Source organism: Lichenostomus cassidix, chromosome 1 (genome assembly GCF_008360975.1).
Source record: "Lichenostomus cassidix isolate B80296 chromosome 1, HeHo_3.0, whole genome shotgun sequence".
Lineage (NCBI taxonomy): Eukaryota > Metazoa > Chordata > Aves > Passeriformes > Meliphagidae > Lichenostomus > Lichenostomus cassidix.
The window spans coordinates 2,654,092-2,677,604 of record NC_139479.1 but is presented as its reverse complement, the minus strand read 5'-3'; the positions used below and the strand labels follow the sequence as shown (position 1 = coordinate 2,677,604).

Below are 23,513 nucleotides of genomic sequence, written 5' to 3'. Positions count from 1 at the left end.
TTCCAGGACAGCAGTTTGAGCTGTTGGAGCCTTTCTTTCACAGCTCACGGGTTTGGGGATACCAAGTTATGCCCATTGTCAGACATTCCTGTAGAGCTGAGAAATGCTGCCTATTTCTGGGTGTTATTTCCAGGCTGTCCCACAGGATGAGCTTCACAGGAGGTTGAGTTCTGGTTGTTCAGCATTGCTGAGTCTTGCTAGGTCAGTGGATTCAGAAAAGCTTGGGCCAGAAATCCTCACCTTTTAATGGCCTAAGTTGATGCCAGGGCTGGAGCCTCTCTGCTCTGGAGCCAGGCTGGGAGAAGTTGGAATTGTTCAGCCTGGAGAGGAGAAGCTTTGGGGAGATCTCAGAGCCCCTTCCAGTGCCTAAAGGGGCTCCAGGAGACCTGGAGAGGGACAAGGGACAAGGGACAAAGGCTGGAAGGACAGGACACAGGGAATGGCTGCAAACTGCCAGAGGGCAGGGAGAGATGGGATCTTGGGAATTAGGAATTGTTCCCTGGCAGGGTGGGGAGGCCCTGGGCTGGAATTTCCAGAGAAGCTGTGGCTGCCCCTGGATCCCTGGCAGTGTCCAAGGCCAGGCTGGACAGGACTAGCCACCTGGGACAGTGGACACCTGCCCATGGCTGGGGGTTAGAATTGGATGACCTTTGAGGTCACTTCCAACCCCAACCATTCTTTGATTCTATAATTTACGATCACTGAGAGGAAGAAGAGGTTGAAGAGGACGTTAGGCTGATTCCAGCTCAGACCATGTTCTTTAGCTGTGCTCACTCCTCAACATTTTGAAAGGCTTCGATGGCCAGTGCAGCTTTTGTCCCCCAGGGAGGTGTGATCCTTGTCCTGCTGTCCTCCCAGCCAGCCAGCCAGCACCAGTGAGGGTGCAATGCCAGAGGCTCTGGCTGTTGGAGAGAGCACATAAATGAGTCTCCACAAAGGCCTGACCCACGGCACACAAAGCTGGCAGGAGCTCAGATATTCCTGCAGAGCCTTCCCAGAGCTGTCAGCGAGCACTAACTGATAACGAGCAGCATGGGCTGCAGATGAGTGCTGTTAAACCAGAGCTAAACTCAGCCTGAGCTTGCTTTGTCCATGAATTTTCCTCCAAAACATGAAGTTTAAGTCCCTCTCTTGGGCTCATTTATGTTTGTCTTGTTTTGTGTCCATACTTGTAGATATTCACACTGCCCTAAGTAATTGGGTTCATATTTCCAGCATTTGCTGTGCTCCTCAGGAAGTTTAAATGTGTGTTCTTTCCCTGTTCAGGCAACATAGTGGGCATCCATAGTACCAGCAGTATTTGTTGTCATTAGTGATGCCAATAAATAGAAAACCCTTTTTTTCTTTTTGTTGGTTACATTTATACTTACCCTAAGTATCCATAAATTAACTTACATTAGGTGGAGTCATCTTTAATAGGAACCAGAAAAATTTGCTTTGTTTCACTTGCGTGGGGGAGGATGAGAAATAAATCTATTATATAGTGCTTGAAGCCTATTTTGAAAAGGTCTGTTAGTAAATGGTTTACGAAGTAAAATAATACTCTGTTTGCAATCTGCATTGGCTTTCTCCTGTAAAATTCACACTTTAGTGTATTTACTGGAGCTAACACTTCCAAAATTAACATTTTGCTACATGGTTTTTTGTCTCATGGATTAGCTCTGCAATGGGGAAGAAAAGTGAGAACTGTGCATTCAGTAGTGTCAGGCATGGGATGCATTGTAATCATCTGGCCAGTCTGTGTTTGTGCATATATCTATTTCATTTTGGTTGGGTTTTTTTCATGAAAAACTCTCATGCACTGCTGAGAAAGAACTCTTTATTCTCCTTCCAGTGTAACATTTTCTTTACTTCTTGTTACTCGATCCCTGCTACTTTACTATCCAAGCACATCAAGTTCTCTGCCATCTCTCAGTGGAGCCAGGGAGGAATCTTTGGGGAGGAAAGGACCAGCAACCGTCTCCCCCCACACCTCCTTGCTCTGCAGGTTTTCCCAGAAAAGGCTGATCAGAAAAGTTTCAGCAGAGGTTTCTGGCAGACCAGAGACCCAGAGGAGCATGAGAGGCATGGCAAAAAGGAGAGGTGTTATTCTGGGATCGTTTTTGTCTCACAAAACCATGTTTACCTCCCAAAGGGTGCAGGTTGGTGGGACAGTGTGCAGAACACAGAAGGAAGGGTGGTAACTGGGGGGTCACTGGTGGCAGCCTCGTGGTGATCTTTGCATTCAAATGACATCTGAAAATCAGCCATAAAAAGGTGCAGATCACTGCCTGTACTCAGTGATTCAGTTTTGAGTCTCAGGGCACTTGGGGAGCCTGAGATCCCATTCCTCAAGCCCTGGGGTTAAGGGGTGACCTGAGTTTTTACAAGCAGTAAGAAGCCAAAAATTATCTCTCCACCTTTGCAGTTGCAGAGCAAACTGTGAATATTAACAGTGCCCCCCGAGGGCTCCCAAAGCAGTTATATAAAAACAAGGATAAATGTAGAATCACAGGTTGTCCATGGATTGAAAGAAACCCACAAGGATCGAGTCCAGCTCTGACCCCTGCCTAGGACATCTACAAGAGTCACAGGCCTTAAAATGAACAAATGCTGATTTTCAGGGCAGCCTGTGACTGCTGGAGCTTGGCAAAGCCCTCTTCCAGCATCCAGGGAGGGTGGGAGCCTGCAGACAGCCACCCACCCTCGAGAGCTGGGGAACTCCCATCTCTTTTCCCTCTCCCTTCTCTGCTGACAGGCCCAGGCAGTTCTGGCCGTGAGCAGTCGATCTGGCAGGAGCACAGCCCACACACACTGCCTCACGGAGCTCCCTGCCCTGCATCTGGCTAGGATTCCCCTCACTCCCTGATCCTTGGCCCCCATGCTCCCAGCCATGGCCAGCTGGCCCGTGTTCCCCCATGGCTGCTGTCAGCCCCTGGGCTTATGCTGAGCCTCCTCACCTGCCTGGAACTGGGATTGTCCTCACGATGGCAGGGAGGGAGGTGCTGGGCTGCACCTCTGCTCTGTTCTGTGCTGCACAGCCAGGAAGAGGGATGGAGTCACACAAGGTGTTTACTGTCCTTTCACAGGGTCACTGAGGCTGGCAAAGCCCTCCCAGCCCATGGAGTCCCAGCTGTGCCCAATGGCCACCTTGTCCCCAGCCCAGAGCACTGAGTGCCACAGCCAGGCCTTCCTGGGACACCTGCAGGGATGGGGACTGCAAACCTCCCTGGGCAGCCCCTTCCAGTGCTTGAATTTGCACCCTTATGAACCTTCTCCACCCTAAGTAACCCCTGGAGATGGTGGATTTTTCCTCAGAATCCTGTTTTTGGAGGATGCCCCCTGAGTGTGCTCTGCTGGAGGACAGCAGGAGTGTGGGAGCCTGGACCTGCTGTCATGGCTGGGGAGCCTCTTCTCAGGTGGGATGTGTCCTTCAGGAGTTTCAGCTCTCCCCACACTTCCTGATGGACGTGGCCACACACCACCACACCACCATCCCGAGCCTGGCCCAGGCACTGCCTCACTCACAAGACTCAACTCCAGATAGAATGGGGAAGGAATAGGTGCCAGGAGGAGCTCTTGGCAGTGGGGACAGAGGGTGACTGTCCCTCCCTCTGGGGTTTCTGGCCTCCAGATGGCAGCTGTCCCACTACTGAGGGACCTGATGGGCCCTTCTGCCCTCAGTGACCGTAACCCCAGTGCTGCACAAAGAGGCTGGGAAGCCCTTCCCACAGCTCCAGAGTGGGATTCCCACCAGGAAGAGTTGCCATGAGGAGGGAGCTGGCTGGTGGGCTGGTGGGCTGGTGTCCCCGGATTGGAGCTTGTGCCCAGATGTCTCAGCTCCTGGTCCAGAAAGGACCTGGCCTGGGTCCCTGAGGAAGGAAAGGGAGATCCCAGTGGGTCAGCAGGGCCTGGCTTTTGGTTTTTCCTCTCAGGGATAGGTAAAGCAGAATTTTTGCTACATCCAGCAGATCTCACTCTCTGCATCACTACTGAGACCCCACAGAGCTTCACTTTGCTGTCCATCCTGTCCTCTCCTCCTCCCCAGCTCCTGGCCACCATTCCCAAGTGTTTGGTAGCTTGTGTTAGTGCATCTGCTCAGCTGCTGTGAGAAAGGTGTCCTTGGGGAGAGGTTCTCATGTCCTCCTGTCATTTGCTGACGTTTGTCCCAATGGGTCCTCACCTCCACCAAAAACAGTACTGAGTGAATGGCCACCTGTTCACCTCTCTGTGAGATGGACAAGCCCTTTCTCCTTGGGGAGTGTTGTGATCCCTGCTCTGAAAGGTGGCTGCACTGACTCTCCTCTGGTTTGCAGGAAGCGTTATCGGTGGTGAGCGAAGATCAGTCCCTGTTCGAGTGCGCCTACGGATCTCCCCACCTCGCCAAGACAGAGATGACAGCCTCCTCCTCCAGTGAATATGGGCAGACCTCCAAGATGAGCCCTCGTGTCCCCCAGCAGGACTGGTTGTCACAGCCCCCAGCCAGAGTCACCATCAAGATGGAGTGTAACCCCAACCAGGTTAACGGGTCAAGGTAATAAGGCTGCTGGTGGCTCAATAATATGTTTTTTTGTGTTGATTGTGGCTCAGTTGTCTAAATCTGTGTGTTTAGCACCATTTCAGGGGCCTCAGGATATCCCACCTGGCCACTGCTGCCATCCCAGAAGGCTCCAGGTTCCCTTGCCTTGACCTGCCAGCCCTGTTGAGGTGTTACAGAGGGTCTGAAATGGTGCTACAGGCACAGTCTGCTCATGAGCTTGTGCAGTAGCTTTCCTCTGACTGTGGATAATTTCTGGATGTGAATTTGCTTTGCACATCAGGTGAAAGAGCACATATTAAGGTTAATAACATGGGGATTTGTTGTAGTCTGGAGCAGCACCATTGATCCATTGAAGGGTGTGGTGTTTGTGATCTAACACTCCATAGAAGTTGTCAAATTGAATAATTTGGGTAGTTGCCTTTGCTCTAAATATAACCAAACAGAGAGACATTGGAATTAAATTCTTGTAATGGCAGAGGGAGTGAACTATTGAGCTTTACTTTTATATTTACTGTAAACATAATGCCAAAAGGCAGAGCTGGATTTAAGACCTCAGGTTGAAGAAACAACCTAAGTTTGGAGGCAAGCAGGGGAGTAGAAAGGAGCAGAAAAAGAAATTACTCAGATCAACAGAGGCCACATTAACTGTTGTCTCAGGACATTTTTTTTAGGAATGTCACTATGAAGGAGACTTGTGTCAATTAGACTCACAGGGTATTACAGTAGATTTTTGGATATTGACTGGTGGCTTTCCCAAGCTTAGCAGCACTCTCTGGGACATCTGGAAAAACACAATGAAGATTTTTATTTTCAAGGAAACTATCCAAACAAGTGCTTTCCTGTTTAAAATGCCTGACTGTCCAAACAGTTTTCCTTTGGTGTTGCTGAAGGGCAAAGGTCCAGGAGAGTCAGTTGCTGACAATTGTTGGTGATGTACCAGTGGAGATCATGCTCCACTTCTCTGTGTCTCAAACACCTGCACTTTAATCTCATCTCCCAGCATCAGTTGTTCAGGAAAACCTCAGCCCTGGGCTCTGTGGTTGCTGTTCACACTTGCTGTGCTGATGTGAGGAGCACCACAGGCAGGGCAGAGTGGTCTGACAGCTTATCACACCTCCTCTGTTCTCTGGTGAGGATGGAAATGGTGCTGAAGGCAAATCAGAATTTCCAGTGAATAGCCAAGGATTCGAGATATGTAGAAATAAACTGTGAGCTGAAGTTACAAAGAATTAGAGAAAATCTTCTAAGGCTACTTATTCAGAAGTTCAGGTGCCTTTAATCTATTTTGGTGACTTTTTTTTTTTGTGCTAAGCAAATGCACAGGTATAATCACTAATGGAGTATTGATTCAAAACCAGTGCTACCTGCTTCCTAAAATTGCCTCTTTAAGCATTTGTCCTGGCATCTTTAATGTCCCTTCCAACCCAAACCATTCCAGGATTCTTGCTGTGTCTACTGGTTTTCACAGAAACAATGGATTTCAAAGAAAATATAATAGGAAGCAATGTAATTCTTTCTATATTAAATTGAAAGTAACCTGCAGCACTGGAAGCAGTGTTTGGGTTATTAATTTTGAGATTTTTTACAGCCTTCCCTGTTGAAAGATCAGTACAGAGTTCCTAAATGGAAACAACAAGGAAAATTCATGCTTCATCACAGTTCCTAAGACATGACTTGCTGATAAAGAAAAAAAACATCACTTACCAGCTACCAAAAAAAAAAAAAAAGATGGGCAGAACAACAAAAAATATTGCATGCATATATTGCATGCTCACACTATACACAAAAATAATAAAAATATTATTTTAATTAAAATACACTGTTTATTTCATCCAGTAAGTATTATTTTATAGAGCCAAACTCATTCCTGAAAAAAGTAGATCTTAACACTACACACTTTTAATGGAGAACTCACACTGCCAAGTAACAAAAATAAATATGTTGTGGCATTTCTAAAGCTCCCATACATGTGTGTATGTAATATGTAGTGTTATTGCACCCTGGGAATTGGAATGTGATATTCCTGCCAGTTTTAGGGGGGAAAAGTGTGTATCAGCTTGTGCTACCCTGCCTTTCTGTAGGTTAATTTGCATTTTCTTTTCTACAGAAGCGTTCCCCACTCTGCTCTTCTGCAGCCCATAAACTTATTTCCATAAATGATAATATGAAGTGATAATATTTCCTCAGTTCTTAAAATGCTTTGTATGTTAAATATTAACACAAGCAGTACCTGAAGCATTTGGAGCTGTGTTTCATTTTTAGTAAAACTGTACCTGCTCTGTTTAAACCCATTTAAAAATCTGAGTCGTCCCAAAGGAGTCTAAAATACGACACCACATTGCACATTCCATGGAAGTGCTGCCTGGAGGATCTCCAGGGTATCCTCTGGAATTCTCCTCCCACATGGGCACCTGGATCTGAATAATTCAGGATGAAGAGCAGGGAATGAGATCCCACAGAGTGGTGGCCAGGGAGAAGTTAACACTGCAATTTTTGCTGTCCAGCTCTCCCTTCTCCCTGTGTCAGTGCTTCCTGGCCATATATTCTGTCCTTTGCAAGAAGTATAAAATTTTAGGACCATACTGAGCCCCTTAAACATCCCCAGTTAAGCACCCACTCAAGGAAGAAGTGTGCCCCCTCTGCTAGGACTTCCCCCAGATATACTTTGGCTGTAATTTCTCTACGTTAAATTTCAAAACATAACAGTCTCTGAGCTGGAATTCCTGAGAATACCAAAGAAATGCCATTAGAATGAAATTAAAGGGTTATTTTCAGTGTGCTGCACAGGGATTAGCTACCCACTTTTCTTTAACAATAACAGTATTTTTCAAGGTAAATCCCACTGCCCAGCACCACAAAATATAGCCTGGGGGCTTACTTTAAATTAAATAAAGCAAGAGAAGTTTAAATTAAAGCTGTCATTTACCTGGCTGTTGTTGCATATATAATGCAGGTTGTCACAGGTGGTATCAAATTGAGTTTCTTTAAATACATTATGTTGGTGCAGCCATTCTGTTCCTTCCAGGTACATAAATCTAATGAGACCTTTTGTGCCACCCTACAGTCAATCTTTCACCTGAATGTAATAATCCTGCTTCCTGCTATTTATTGCTCCTGGGTCAGGCCAAAAGATTCACCCTGCAATATAAATCTGGAGGTTGCATATGCCACACTGTTACTTTGCTGTTTATCGTTTTTTATGTATTTTATCAACTTAGGCATGAGCAATCCTACCACCATGAGTGCAATTCATGTCATGCATTTAGGGAGAAATTCACTGTGTGGAAGTGCTCTCATGAGGCCCTGGGTACTGCTAAAACAGCATTTAAATCCATGGATTTCCCAGTGATCTCGGAATACATTCCCCCATGGGGCTCTGCTGTGCCCACAGGTGGGACTATACAAAGGTAGCTTGGAATAATGACATTTACTGTAGGTAATCTATCTTTTTCAGGCAGGCTGAAATGGAACATAGAGTCTTATTCAGGCCACAGATAAATTTCTCTTGCCATGAGCAGTTGTGATGATTTCATTGAAGAGGTATTTTGAAAGTTAACTGCAGTGAAAGCACAGCACAAGCTTTCCAACATCATCTTGGCTGATAGAGAAGTTTTAAAGAAATGCCAGAAATAATTAGTTGTCCTTAGGATTTAATCATGTGCAAAATGTTGATTTAAGTGCTACCAGTTGTTGCTTGAAAACCATTTGAGAATGAAATTATCACTTAATACATCTTTTGTGCTGGCTCTTTTGGGAAATACCATTTTTCTTTACGTGTAACTGCCTGAATTTTCATCAAAGAGCCTCTGTACTCACTGGGTTCAGTCTGTCTGACACACAGGAGGATTTTTCAGAGTCCAGGGTGAATGCAAGGTTTTTTTACTGGTGTTTTTTTCCTTTTCCCCTTTGATGTAAAGTCTCCCAAGGAGTAGATTTTTTTGTGCTATTCCAGCAAATTGGAATTCGGAGCACTTGAGGTACCTTGCACCACTGAGATGTGTGACAGCCGCTGTGCCCAGGCACTGGGGAGGGAGAATTCATCTATGTGGAGCTCTGTATTCCAACAAATCCATCCTGGCTGGCAGGCTTTAAACTCTGCATCACGCTCCAGTCTGTGGTGTGATAGTGGTGGATCTAATCAGAGCCTTTAAGCAGCTCCACAGAATCACAGAATTACAGAATTGTGGAATTGTTGGTGTTGGGAGGCATGTCTAGAGGTCATCCATGTTGCCAGGGCAGGGTCACCTGGAGCAGGTGACACAGGAAAGTGTCCAGGTGGGTTTGGAATGTCTTTCACTGAGCATTCCAGTGCTCTGCCACCCTCAAAGTAAAGAAATTCTTCCTCCTGTTGAGGTGGAGCTTCTTGTGGTTGCGGTTATGGCCAACTCCTCATCCTGTCCCTGAGAATTCTGGCCCTTGACCCTCACCTTGTGAGTGCCCAGCATGAGGAGGAACAGGGCTGATGTGCATTCCCCACCCTGCCATCCTTGTTTTCCCAAAGCATGGCTTTTTCCACCCCTGGAGCACAACCCCTGGCGGAGGCGCAGTGCCACGTCCCTTCCACATCTGGTGGCACACCGCTGGCACCCAGCCCTGGTATTCCTGGGAAACCTCAGCTCAGACTAAACAACCAGCCTGGCCCAAACCCCTCAGCAGGCAGTGGGACTCCCTCTGTCTCCAGCAGGGTCTGAGTCAGTCTCTGCATCAGCCCAGGGCAAAGCCGGGAGATGTGTCCTCAGAGGATGATTTTCCTTATTGGAGCTGCCTGCATAAAGCAACGCTGATTTTGGGAAAAAAAATGCTAGTTATCTCAGCCTGATAATCCTTTTTCCCGCTGACTGGGTGGTTGGTGGAGTGGCTGCCTACCAAGGTGGAAAAATGGCAGTCAGGATGTGTGACTGCTTCAAGAAGCTCCTCTTTGCTCTGAAAATCCACCAGCTTAACACGAGCACTTGCATGTTTGTGTGGGCATGGTTTGGCTCTGTTCTTGAGGCAAACATGTTGCCAAGGAGAAAAACAAATTCAGCTTGCTAATACTACAACTATTCTATTTTTTGGAAGCGTTTTGGGGGGTGCTGGGCTGGCAGGTGCTAAATAAAAAGCTTTCCACTGTGGGATAATGGGCTCATTCATAATTGGCATGGCTGCATTTGGGATTGACCACTGAATTCCCAGCAACCAAGGGCTTTCAGATGGGCAGTGAAATATAAAAATAGCCTTCAAATAATGACATAGGACCTCACAAGAGGTGTGATCACTGTCATTATTTAGGACTATTGCTATCATTGTTTTTTAATTCCTGTACAGGATTTTATTGTGTCCAGAGCACTTCGAGCTGGTGGTGAATTTTCTCCTCTGCCCCGTTATTAGGAGGTGTTTCATTTTGATCAGGGTAGCATCAGTGGGGGTGTTCAGTGTTCAAGCTTTGGGAATAGCTTTTTAAGGCAAAACAGAAGGTAAGAAAAGTGGCTAATCATGGCCTTTAGCATTTTGCACCCTCACAGCTCCTTAGTGCTAATCATGGAAATCAGCAGACATTCCACAGACACGGGGGATTATGGTTTCCATACAAGATGTCACTTCTGTTTATGCCTGGCATGCTCTGTTTTCCTGACTTGCTCTATGATCCCTGCCCACAAAAGAAGGAACGTGTGGTTTGGGAAGGGCTCTGTCTCCCGGTATTTCATATTTTACCAAACCACAAATACAACAGCCTTACGAGCTCTTGAAATGAAATACAATTTGAGAAATGTAATCCATTACCATGATAATAGAATTTCTATAAAAATAATACAAGAAAAACAAGAGAAAATAGCTCCTGAAAGTTATAGGCCAACTGGGAAGTCGTTGTGGCTTTTGCCTAGCTATCACCATGTCAAACCTCAGCCTTGTCCCAGGCAGCAATCTAATTGTAAATTATGTATATACAGAACATCATTTCTTAGCTTTGGCTTTTCGTGACCCCCTTCCCTTCTTTCCCTTTCTTCACTCCAACCTGACACGTAAGAAATATCGAAGTGTTTGCACTAATGGAGAAATGACAACGTGCAGTCAAACTTAAACCAGCTGTTTCCCCACACTGTGAGCACAAAGAGCCAGGCTGGGAATATTTATAGCTTGAGTGGCCTCTGGTGAGCCAGACGCTGACTGCCTGCGTTTGCCACCATGGCCTTGAGGCTCCAAGCAGCTGTGGGTTGCAGGATAGCTGGGGAAAGCTAAGGGGAAAAGAATAAAAAAGAAAATTAAAAGATTGAGTTAGCCAAAGTTATTGTTTGATTGGAAATGAGTGGTAGCTGTGTGTGCAGCTCAGTAAAAAAAGCACCTTCTGTTTTGTTTGCAGAAAGCCAACAACTCTGTGCTGTCCTGGGAGAAAGGACCTGAGGTGCCTGCAGGTGACATCTCTGAGTGACCCTGGGCCACCCCAATGTAACCCTGAGCACCCAGAGAACCCAGGGCACCCCACTCAGAGGTGTTTGCTCCTTTCTGGGTGCTCTGTTTGCAGGGGATGCCGCATTCCCAGCCTCTGCACATCCACAGCCTGTTGGGGCTGCTGGGCCATGCAAAGCCTTCCGTGGAGCAGAGCAGTGCCATGACTCAGTGGCCATGGGGGAACTACAGTTTTCTTCTTTTTTCCTTTCTTTTGTCTTCCTAGGACTGCTTTTGACACTTTATAGCAAAGATTAGCCATGGTTTCACCACCAGTTTGAGCATGTCTGGCCAGGGCTGTGTTTCTGAGGGACTTCCCTTCTTTCCACAGACAGGCAGCTTGTTCCCATCCTGGCCATCACTTTTCCAGTTACTCCTCCACCCATTTATTTACTTCACTGAGCAGTTGGGCAGGAGCCAGTGGCAGCACCCCAGGGATATTTTGACCCATGAGAGATTTCTGCCATTTCCATGCCTCTGTTGTGCTGGAGTTCTCTGGGGGAAATTTTGCTTTCACAAGAAGTCTTGGAAAGGAATCCAGAGGAGGCAGCAGGATGAGCAGAGGGATGGAGCAGCTCTGCTGGGAGGAAAGGCTGGCAGAGCTGGGATTGTTCAGCCTGGAGAGGAGAAGCTTTGGGGTGACCTCATTGTGGCCTTTTGGTGCCTGAAGGAGCTGCAGGAAACATGGAGAGAGACAATTGCCAAGGGCTGCAGGGACAGGACACAGGGAATGGCTGCAAAGTGCCAGAGGGCAGGGAGAGATGGGATCTTGGGAATTGGGAAGGAATTGTTCCCTGGCAGGGTGGGGAGGCCCTGGGATGGAATTGCCAGAGAAGCTGTGGCTGCCCCTGGATCCCTGGCAGTGTCCAAGGCCAGGCTGGACTCTGGGGTTGGAGCAGCCTGGGACAGTGCAAGGTGTCCCTGCCCATGGATGGAGCTGGGTGAGCTTTAAGTTCTCTTCCAACCCAAACCAATCTAGGATTCTGTGACTCTCTGACTAGTGTTGGGGCCTCTGAAATCACCCCTGGAAGTGCTTGTCAGAGTCTCAGCACATGTTCTTTCCCACCAGGGAGGGTCTGGCTGTCTTCTCTGTACCTCAAAGCAGGAAATCTCAGGAAGTTTCAGATTTTTTTCTTTGTGGGTCACTCTTCCAGTGACAAGCTCTTTGAGGAGGAAGCACTGACCAAATTCACTACAACTTGAGCAGCTGCAGTGAATGGAGATGAAGCTGAGCAAGCTTTGCAACGCCCTCAGTGTGAGCTGACCTTGTAGCAGCCTCTGTAATCCAAGCTGTGCTTATTAAATAAACCGGTGAAGACATGTAGATATTTGGAGAATACATTTTTTCTCATTTATTTCTCTCTGAAATTCAGAAATGTTAAATAGAGGAGTTTATACTACAGGAATGACACGTGTAGGATTTTGCTGATTCCTCCTCTGAATTTCTCTGGCACCTTGCACTTTGACACAACACAGGTGGTTTACATCACATGGGGAAAATAGTAGCATGGTGAAGAGGGAAAAATGTGTTTCATACACATTTCTGAACTTAGATCTGCTTTCATCAGAGTCAATGGCTGGCAAAACTCCAATCAACTTCAGTAGGAGTGGGTGATAAATTTAATCATCAAATCAGCTTGATTTTAAGTAACCCTGTACAAAAGTGAGGCTTCCAGGTCCAAGGGCTCCTGGAGAAAATCCTTTCTCAGCAGACATTTATCAGCTCAAGACTAGAAAAGTGCTGTTGGGTACCATAATTGTGTGTAGTCTTACCTATTTTCAATGGTTACCAATTTTTTAATGGTTTTTTTTGTAGATTCCAGGTGTAACACAGTATATTTACAAAGGGCAAAAATAACAGGCAACTGTGAAGAAAAACATCTCTGGTTTCATTTCAGACCTGGAGCTGGGGATGAATCACTGCAGAGCTGCACCCTTCACTCTGGGCACACTTTCCAAAAGCTGCTTTTCCACCCTGCTCCCCTGGTGGTTCAGAAATAAAGCAGACTCACAGAAAAGTCCTAAAAAACCCCTTTGTAGACAATCACTCTTTTGTTGTTCTGGGCACTAGAACCATTTGCTAGTGTCTGCTTGCATTTTCAGTTTTGCTTTCTGTACTGTAGCAGTTTGTTCCAGGCAGTTGAGTTAAGCCCTGGCTCAGTGGTTTAGGTCACACACTCAATTTGAAGTACCAGAGTAGTCCTGTTGAATCCCATGGAGTTGATTCCATGCCTGAAATTAAGCATGGTCTTAGGAGATTTGATGGATGAGGGATTTGCTTGTCCACCCAGTGAGCTAAAGGGACAAAACTCTTGACCATCTGCTTCTGGATTTTAATGAGAAGTTATGACTTATTTATGATCTTCTTCCCCACCCCTGTCTGTTTATATTGAGATCAGAAAAGCATCTCAGAAGCCCTGTCAGATTGCCAAAAGCTCTGTGCTACTGGATCTTTCACATCATTTACTGCTCAGTGTTTACAAGAGTGTTTTTAATGCACCATTGCCTGCAGAAGTGGTGGAGGCTGCCACTGATGGGATATTTCACTTTGGAGTCCCTCTATCCTAATTTTCTTTCAACAGAAAAAAACCCCAAAATTAAATAACTGTGCCAGTTAAACTAAAGGGCTCTGCTAGCTCTCTGTTTCCCAAAAACATCCCTAGAAAGTCAGTGAATGGGGCAAAAATTTCTTTGTAACAGCAGTGCTTTGGGGAGTCAGGGTCCACATCAACACAGGTATAAAGGCAGGAGGATGTTTCCAAATACCCATAATTTAAAGTGCAGATTCCCTCAAGCATATGTGCCATTTTTATTTGTGAAAGGGAAACAGAAAAAGCCAACATTTTGGTCACAAGGAATCATCACAAAAGCTCTTCTTCGGCATTTGTGTCTGAAACAAAAAGCAGCTTTGTTTTGCTCAGCTCTGTTTGGACAGAAATAGGCTGCATCCCAGGGTTATATTTAGTGGTGTGTGGTAGGAAAGCAAAACTAAACCTGAGAAAATCTTGCCTAAGTGCTCTGGTTGTGAGAGGAAAGGGCTGAATTCACCACCTCGCAGTGGCAGGTGCTGGCTGTGTTTTCCCTCGTGGTTGTTATTTGGTGCTGTGGCTGGCAGAGCAGTTGTGGGGCTTTTACACAGGGCAGATTTCATATGTAATACATTTGGAGATGTCCTGGAAAAAGTATGTGAAGCCAACATTTTCTAGCCAACATTCAAGGTGCTCTTTCTTCTCCTGAAGAAGATGTTGTCACCCATTGAATGATCTCTGTGATATATTTTTTTTTAAACGGAAAGTCATCAGCACTTAATTTTTTTTCTTTAATATTTACATGAACACAGAAGGGTTAAATTAATGGAAACACTGCATAGAAAAAAACATGCTATACTTAAAATTTAGTATGTAAGATGTGCACTAAAAATTTTCAACTTTCCAAGTGCTGATTCTTTTTTTAAAGCACACATGTGAGAATTATGACTGAATTAGTTCCTGAACCATGATGGAGCTCAGCAGTCAGCTCAACTGAGGGCATAAAAGGAACTCCACGAGAGCTGGAGAGGGACTTTGGACAAGGCATGGAGTGACAGGACAAGGGGGAATGGCTGCAAACTGCCAGAGGGCAGGGAGAGATGGGATATTGGGAAGGAATTGTTCCCTGGCAGGGTGGGGAGGCCCTGGGATGGAATTCCCAGAGAAGCTGTGGCTGCCCCTGGATCCCTGGCAGTGTCCAAGGCCAGGTTGGACATTGGGGTTGGAGCAGCCTGGGACAGTGGAAGGTGTCCCTGCCATGGCACAGGTGGCACTGGATGGGATTTAAGGTTTCTTCCAACCCAAACCATTCTGTGATTCCATGTTTCCTTTAATCTGTGATTGCCTCTTGTTTAGTGAGACCATAGCACAATTTCAGGAGTTCAATGGCAGGACTAAAGGAAAGCTTGTTAAGAATGAGGTATTGCTAAAGAAACCAAACCCCAGCTAACACCCTCCTTCCCTTGCCAAACAACCTCTTTACATTTAAAGGTATTCCCCATGGCTGAGTTCTTTATTTTGATTTTTGTAACAATTTTTCTCCCTCTGATGAAACACGTTGTAGACATTAAATTAAGGGACAAATATGTCTGTGTCTGCCAGAAGGAAAACTGTGATGCAATTAAAATGCCATTAGGGAACCCCCTGTGGGATGTTAAACCTAAAGACTCTATTCAGAAAGCAAAGCCAAAATTAAAGAGGTGTCTGGTTGCAGATCCTCTGCAGATTTCCCTGTCTTGACTACAGCACCGTGGAGACTGTGCTAGTCAGGAGCTGAAAGGTTTTTCCAGTCATGCGTGTGGTATTTTGAATCATGGCTTTGGCCAATGTTCCTTTTTTTTTTTTTTTGTGAGCCTTACGTAGAAATGTGTCTACATTGCATGACATGAAGTGCAACCGAGTGTGGAACAATGATGGCAGTGGAGATGGGCAGCTCTCCAAGCTTGGACAATGGCAACTAAGAATAGTTTTCCCCCAGAAAATGTGAATTAAGTGCATCTCTGTGTTTCTCAGTTGCCTGTGAGATGTTTGGAGAGGGAAATGCAGCTCCCTGCAGCCACCATGCTGAACAAGCTCATGAACAAGCCTCCATTTTATGTCTGGAATTAATTATTGGTGTTTATCATTTTTGGAGGGATAAGACAGCCTGATCCTGTGATGCTAACAATAATTATATGGTCCATTGAACCTGTTTGGTTTTTTGAGACACCTGAAGGAATCAGCAGAGTCACTGGGTTCACTGGATGGGGGGTACTGAGTTTTCCAGTGGTGCTCAACTCCCAGATTTCCATTTCATTCCAGGTGATTCTCTGCAGGAATCATAGGGACTGGAATAATAATGGAATTATTATTTCTCGCCTGCCTAGGAATTCTCCTGATGACTGCAGCGTGGCAAAAGGAGGGAAGATGGTGAGCAGCTCCGACAGTGTGGGGATGAACTATGGGAACTACATGGAGGAGAAGCACATTCCACCCCCAAACATGACGACCAATGAACGAAGAGTCATTGTGCCAGCAGGTTAGACCCTCTACACCAACATTTCAAGCTAAAAAAAAATCACATTTCCCTCAAGTTCACTAAGATTATTTAAGAAGGTTTGGAGAAAAATGCACCTGATGCAGGTGATCAGGAAGAAAGGAGCAGTAATTTCCTGGGGTTATGGAGAGAATGAGCTGAGAAATATCTGAGTGAGGCCACCTCCTCAATCTGTTCTTCCCATTTCAGCAGCAGGATGGGCTGAGGACAGGCACTCAGATCTTATATGACTCCTGTAGCTCCTTTTGGAGGATTTCACCCTAAAGAGGGCAAAAGGAAGAGCCACTTCAATTTCCTATCACCATGAATGAGCTGGGTACAGGGATGGAGAGATAACCTGCAGCACAGGTTATCTCTGAAAATACCAAGAAGTAGCTTCTGTGGGATTAAATAGGGCATGAAAAGCCTTTATGTGGGTTATCCCCCAGGTTTGGGCAGCATAAAACATTTTAATAAGCAAACTGAAAACTCCTCTGCAATATAAGGGCACAATTGAGAAATTCTTGGGCAGGCTTGGCTGTGGGATTCAGCAGTTAATGGGACAAGAAAGATGCTTTCTTGTCACTTCTGGCTGCCTGGTCCTCCAAACAAAGCTGGAGTATTTTGCAAAATAATTAGCATGCCTATTTCCCAGTCAAAGCATCAGGGCATATGTGGGTGTTCCTAAACCACTGGATAAGCACAGGATAAACTCAACACCTGCAGCCAGGAGGGAATGTTTTGCTGCTGGTTCCTCTCCAGCAGAGAGGTGCTTGTCTGAAATATTTCTGCCTCTGCCATGTTGCCTAACACTCTTACAGTTTTTCAGTTGCTAAGACATGCAAGAGTACTGACTGTGGCCAGTTTTGCAAGCTGTGATTATTTCAGTTATTTGTCAAGAAAGGTGTGGACAAATCTGTTGCAGTGTCCTCTGCAATGGTATTGTCAATTCTGTTCTGGAGACAGGAGAGTGATGCTCTGAATAATGAGTGGCCTGGCAAGACTCAGATACTCAACATTTCAATGATCTCCTAAACTACTTCTATAATAGTGTTTGGCACTACTTTTTTTTTAGTCTGTTAGTAACCCTTAGCATTGTTAGCTCAGTGAGGGATTTTTTATTTAGTGTACTCCTGGAGGTGTGTTTTGAGGTGGATCTGAGTGACTTTCAAGGAACAAGATGGTCACAGTGACAGCCTTGCTGTTTTGAGGTCACTTGAAGAAATTAATGGGCAAAAATCAGTCGGTTTTGTTTGATCACCACACAGGCAGTGTGTGATTCACATGGCAAAGTTCAGAAATAAAAGAGAAAAAAAAATCACATTCCCAGCTGTGGTATTTTTCTAGTTATCATAAATAAGAAGTGTTTAAAAATGATAGACATAATCAAAACATTTTGGTAAAAGTCCTGGTGTTTGGTTGTTTACTTCAAACCAAGTTTAGTGTAGTTTTCAGAGCTCTCTGCTCTAGGTGTGGACAATCCCATCCACCAGACTTGCACCCCTCTAGTTTTTACACATTTCAGACCAGATGGAGATATTATTTTAAGAGTTTTCTGGTGCAATTCAGGAGGTTTCCACCTCTTTCAGCCCAGCCTCAACAACAGTCAGAAGAGAGGCAATGGCACTGAAGTTAAGCCATAGAAAAGTTATTCAAGTCCCAGATTTTCATGTGATGGGCAACAACCAGTTGACCTCCATGTGCTCCATTCTCAGCTCCATTCAGGATATCACAAAATCACAGAATCATTTAGGAGAGAAGGCAGAAACTCTTAAAGTATTTGTTTCCCCTTAGCTTTTATGTTTTCCCTGCAAAAAGTATAAATTCTTCATGGCAGGAGCTGAGGGAGCTTTGTGTTCTTGAGTCCTTACTTAAGAACAAGGAAAAGTGGAATGGGAGAGAAATAGAAAAAGAGGAATTCTGAGAAAAGAGAAAACATTTAGGTTAAAATGAAAGATTCATTCAGAACCATTTTTCTAGAAATCTGAACTGTTTGGGGTTTTTTTCCCCAGATGGTTTTGCCAATACTTCATGTATTGAGTAATAACCCATGCAGGTGTAGCAATACACTCCTGTGCATCACAACAGTTTAGGAAAGAAAATGCAGAATATTTTAATATTCTAGTTAATACTATTAGCTAGAGACCCACTCTGTTTTCTGAAATAACTGCCCAAATCTGTGAGTCCCTACTTAGCCTACGCCCAAGAAAGAGGGCACACTTCACTTGAATGGAAACTTTCCACTTGAGGGGAAATTTCTCTTGAATAAAGATAAGGATTCAGCAGAAAGCTCTGAAAATTGTTCAGAGTGGGCTGTAGTGCTGTTAGTGGGCCAAAACCTCTGTTAATCTGTGGCTAAAAATGCCTAAAAGCAACAAGGCAGAAGAGCTGAGTGAGAGAAGGAGCTCACTCAGGGTTTGTTGTTAACGCTCAGAGCTCACAGTTCTCCACAGTTGCTCTCCCTTGCACTCAGCCCTCCAAATAATCCCTCCAGCAGCAGCAGCAGCAAAGAGAGGATTATTTTCCACTGATCAGTGCCTCAGGAATTGCCCTTCCCTGGCTAATTCCATGGTTTTTGGCTCCCCCAGACCCCACGCTGTGGAGCACGGAGCACGTGCGCCAGTGGCTGGAGTGGGCGGTGAAGGAGTACGGGCTGCCCGACGTGGACATCCTGCTCTTCCAGAACATCGACGGCAAGGAGCTCTGCAAAATGACCAAGGATGACTTCCAGAGGCTCACCCCCAGCTACAACGCAGACATCCTCCTGTCACACCTACACTACCTCAGAGAGAGTAAGCCGATCACTCGCCGTGTCTGCAAGCACTCCTAGATTTAACGCTTTGAATAACTGACCTGGCTTTTCAAATGTCTCTTGCAAATCATTCTGTTCCTAATAACATAACAGGGAGCCCAGCCCAAATCCTATTGGTTTTGATGGAAAAATTCCCGTTAATTTCAGCTGGCTACCACTCATGTTTATCAAAGAAAAGAATTAGGGGCTCTTTCTGTGTATCCATCTCAGAGAAAAATCGAGTTGAAGCTCAGCAGGAAGGAAATCACATGGGGTTCAGTGCTAATGTTTTTTCTGGTCACAGACTCATTTCTTTCCATTTTAACTAAACGAGAGTGCAAACATTGATTTGTAAAGTGAATTCCAGGCATGATTCTAAGGACTGGCAGCAGTTTGCTGTACTCTGGATAGGATCAGGAAGATTTAACTGAATTGATGTAAAAATTCTGTGAATTCATGGGAAAAAAAGGAACAGTCCCTGAAGTCCAAATGCAAATTAACTGTAGTGCATGGCTAGAATTTCATTGGGAATAAAGGGACTAGGGATCACCTGGATTGAGGGCTTTCTCCTAAGGTTGAGGAAGATTTGCTTAAGTTTAAAGAAGTTAAAATGAACCTGGTTTTTAGAGAAAAAAACACCAAGCATTGCAACACCAGTGCGGTGCAGTCTCCTCCACACGCACACTGTCAATAACCAGCCAGAAATTTGGTGCATTCATCATAATAAATTATGATATTTGTTAAATGAATGCCCTAATTTACCCTGTAGCCCACACACCTCCCTCCAAATTGCAGGCTGTTTAGTCAGACTCACATTCAGGCAATCCTGTCAGGGGAAAAAAATATGGTTTAAAAAGATAATTCACGATTTTTTTTTTTACATCTTGGTGTTGCTTTTTGTTTTGTTTTGTAGCTCCTCTTCCACATTTGACTTCAGATGATGTTGATAAGGCCTTACAAAACTCTCCACGGTTAATGCATGCTAGAAACACAGGTAATGCTGGCACTGCTCCCACTGCTGTAGGTCATCTTCTAAAAGCACAGGATTCCTTCCCATGGGCTGCTTGCTAAAAAATGGAGGTGGTAAATGAGGAGGGAGACGAGAGAATCTCCTCCCTGCTGTCTGTTTTCTGCACAGACACTCAGAGAAAAGGTGAGATCACGCAGGGCCAGATGGTGCAAAAAGGGTGCAAAAATTCCTTGTGTCCTGCAAGAGAATGGGGTCCCTGATACAGCATAAAACTGCAGGTTTGGGGCCTTTTACCTGAGGGTTTTTTTGATCCTTCTGTCCCACCGTACTGTCAGGTCTACTCCATGGATCCTCAGAAGCTTCTTGGAGCTCAGAAGTGCTTTGGGCTCTGAGGAATGGAGATGTCTCCCCTCCCATGCAGTAAATACTGTGCAAATCAATAAAATTGCTCTTTAGGCAGTTAGCTCATCTCATTTTCTAGCTGTGTGGGACTTGAGCTGGAAATTCCAGTGAGTCTGATGTTGTAATCACCACTAAGTCTGAATGTAAAATTACTTCTGTTAATATTCATCCTTTTGTTGATTTGGCCCAGGAAAGCATTGAGTGTAAGTAGGAGAATCACATATGTCTCATCTGTCTTTCAGGATGTAACTTAAAATATTTAGGAAAAGAATTCAGAATATATTTTACCTTGCTGTAACAGTTGTGCAACAGAGAATGGCATGGAATTGTACAAATAATGTGGTTTTTATCCCTACAAAAGATGTCTGGAATATTGCATGATCATGCCTGAGGGTGTTAGTTACCTACAGTGACCAGAAATAACAATTCTCTATGAGAAAGGAAAAAGATAATACAAAGGATAATGCGAAAGAAAAAGAAAACAAAACTTGGATTGCAATGCTCCTTTCATATTTTATTTCGTTTTTCACTGTGAGTGAGTTCCATAGCAAAATTCACCAGATTAGAAGATTTTTTCCCCAAGATTAGAGGTTTGCCACTGGTCGTAGTGGCAAACATAAAGTCCTGCTGTGGGCTGTAGACCTGCTGCAAAGACAACCAAAAATTTTCACTTTACTTTCATGTGGTTTGGAAGAAGAATCAAGTCCTTTTTAAAAATAGATGGACTTGATGGTCTTTTCCATCTCTGGCTTTTGAGATCCTTATTTGCCAAGCAGTTTCCTCTTACAGATATCCAAGTGTTGTTCAGCAGTTCTGTGTGTTATCTTTTTCTCTTATGTGTGCACTGACAGTGATATTCTGAAGTTCATTTCACCAAAATAAGATTGTCTGCTTTTCTGTCATGGGGAGTGTGAATAATACCGTGCTGATCATCAGCATACAGAAAATTAGTTGTTCAGTTTTCAGTGGACCACAAAAGAATTAGAAAAAGGGTTCTTGTAATCAGCAGTAATTGACCTTTTTCATGTTTCTGGAGAGGATCATTAGAAGTCCATTGGTGCAGTCAGAGCAAGTTCAGTGCCTGAGAAAAGGGAGAGTCCACTTCCTACATCATGCTCAATATTTCTCATTTTTTCACTCTGGGAAGATTAATGAGATTTCTGAGGGTCTGATCTGTTGAAAATATGAGCCTTGGTGGGAATGCAGTAATGAAGGCAAAGAGGTTTTATTTCAGGGGATACCAAACCGCCTGCCTGGGTGGAGGTGGTTGTGGTAGAAGAGATTTCCTGAACCTCACTGTCTCCTTCTTAAAACAAATTCTGGACAGACTTTATTCCAGTAATTTGAATGGATTTACATAGGTGTAAAGACTATTGGAATGAACTTTTATGCATAACAGTTCTAAGGCAGAAATTAGTTATTCTTGGTCTTTATTCATTCACACTACAGGAAGGGAAATGCTGGTGGATTGAGGGACTGTGGAAATGAATCTTTAGGTGTTATGTCCTCTTCTTTCTCTTCAGGAGGTGCCACTTTTATTTTCCCAAACACATCAGTTTATCCAGAAGCAACACAAAGAATCACAACCAGGCCAGGTATGAACAATCACCACTTTTTGTGTGCTGTGATCTTATTCATTTCATCTCTTGAAATATCTCATTCTTTTTCTCCTTCTCTTTTCGTAAACATAAGGCTCTATTTTGAACACACACATTATACACATATATCATATATTTGTGTGTATATAATTGTGTGGAGTGAAATAATTAAATAGAGCAGTTTAATAAGCCTCTTTCTTCCACAAATCTCAGTCTTTGAAGCAATTGTCTCTACTTTTTAAAGCACCAGAGAATCAGAAACCTGAGCTCTGTTCGCTGGTTCTGTTGCACTGTCCCAGCACAGTCACTTGTCACTGTCCTTCAGCTCTCTGTTTGTAAAATGTGGCTAAAATTCCCTTTTCTTTGAAGTACATTGTGGATAAATACTCTAAAAATGCAGGATACATGCTACTCCTGCTATCTGCATTTATTTATGTTTAAGGCAAGCAAAACCCACAAAAATCTGACTGTGAATTTAAGAGTCTTAAGTAAAATCAAAACACAAGTAAGCTCTTAGTGCTCAAAACTTTGAAGCCTGTGAAAGTTTTGCAGATGTGCTGATTTGTGAAAGCCCAATGGGAATAATTAAAGAAGGAGAGGACATGGCCATGAAGTCAAAAATTCTCTTTTTATCACCCTTCACCACAAAAAATGCTGGGAAAATTCCTAATCTGGACATTTGCTTTTCCAATAATGAGTGCAGAGAACTCTGGGACATCGAGAGGAGTTGCAGAAAAATACTAAATTTCAAGGAAATCCATTACTGAGCCAGAGGCATAAATCCAAGTGTTCTGAAGGGACATGCACTTGAATTGGCTGAGCTCTGGTGAAAAGATACATTTTGATGTTATAAAGAGGGAGTTTTGAATAGCAATTATTTTATCTGTTCTCCAGGGTAGAATCCAGGATGGTACATTCAAGTAACTATTTTATATATACTTCTGTACATGTATATGTGTATGTTTGTAGATTTCTTAATTGATAATTAGAAAAGGAAAGATAAGAGATAAGGAAAAAGAGAAGGAAACGACTTCCAGGCCATTACATCATCAAATTCAACCTGTTCAGGTCCTTGGAAATCAAGCTCTGCTAGACTGTTTGCTTATATTAATGATCAAAAAGGAAACTGCTGACCCAATGCATACATTTGGCATTTGGCTTTTATAAGGCATTTATCAAGATACCCCACAACTATTTACAAGAGAATTTAAATCAGTAATTTGAATAAGAAACAAATCAAGAACTGGCTAATTAGCCAATCACCGACAATGGACATCTTAGATTATGGATGCTGAGTTATTAATAATTGGAAAAAGGACATGATAAAATCTGGCACATAATTTAGAGCTGATTTTTACATCAAAAGCAGTGTGGGCAGCAGGTGAGGGGGGAATTCTGTCCCTGTGCTCAGGTGAGAGCTCACCTGCAGAGCTGCTCCAGCCCTGGGGCTCAGCACAGCAATGAGCTGGAGCTGCTGGAGAGAGTGCAGAGGAGGCAGCAGGATGAGCAGAGGGATGGAGCAGCTCTGCTGGGAGGAAAGGCTGGCAGAGCTGGGATTGTTCAGCCTGGAGAGGAGAAGCTTTGGGGTGACCTCATTGTGGCCTTTTGGTGCCTGAAGGAGCTGCAGGAAACATGGAGAGAGACAATTGCCAAGGGCTGCAGGGACAGGACACAGGGAATGGCTGCAAAGTGCCAGAGGGCAGGGAGAGATGGGATCTTGGGAATTAGGAATTGTTCCCTGGCAAGGTGGGGAGGCCCTGGGAT

General features: G+C 44.4%; 1 protein-coding gene across 5 annotated transcripts in view; it reads left to right on the top strand.

Moving 5' to 3' along the window:
* ERG (ETS transcription factor ERG) overlaps positions 1-23,513 on the top strand; it is a 133,792-nt gene that overhangs the window by 99,865 nt on the left and 10,414 nt on the right. For 4 of the 5 annotated variants that reach the window (XM_085081263.1, XM_085081347.1, XM_085081584.1 and 1 more), the window contains 5 exons: positions 4,296-4,513; positions 15,840-15,991; positions 18,577-18,780; positions 19,693-19,773; positions 21,675-21,746. In XM_085081263.1, coding sequence (XP_084937389.1) covers positions 4,296-4,513; positions 15,840-15,991; positions 18,577-18,780; positions 19,693-19,773; positions 21,675-21,746 — 727 coding nt within the window. The remainder of the gene's footprint in view (positions 1-4,295; positions 4,514-15,839; positions 15,992-18,576; positions 18,781-19,692; positions 19,774-21,674; positions 21,747-23,513) is intronic. The other variant, XM_085081512.1, reaches the window with a different exon arrangement.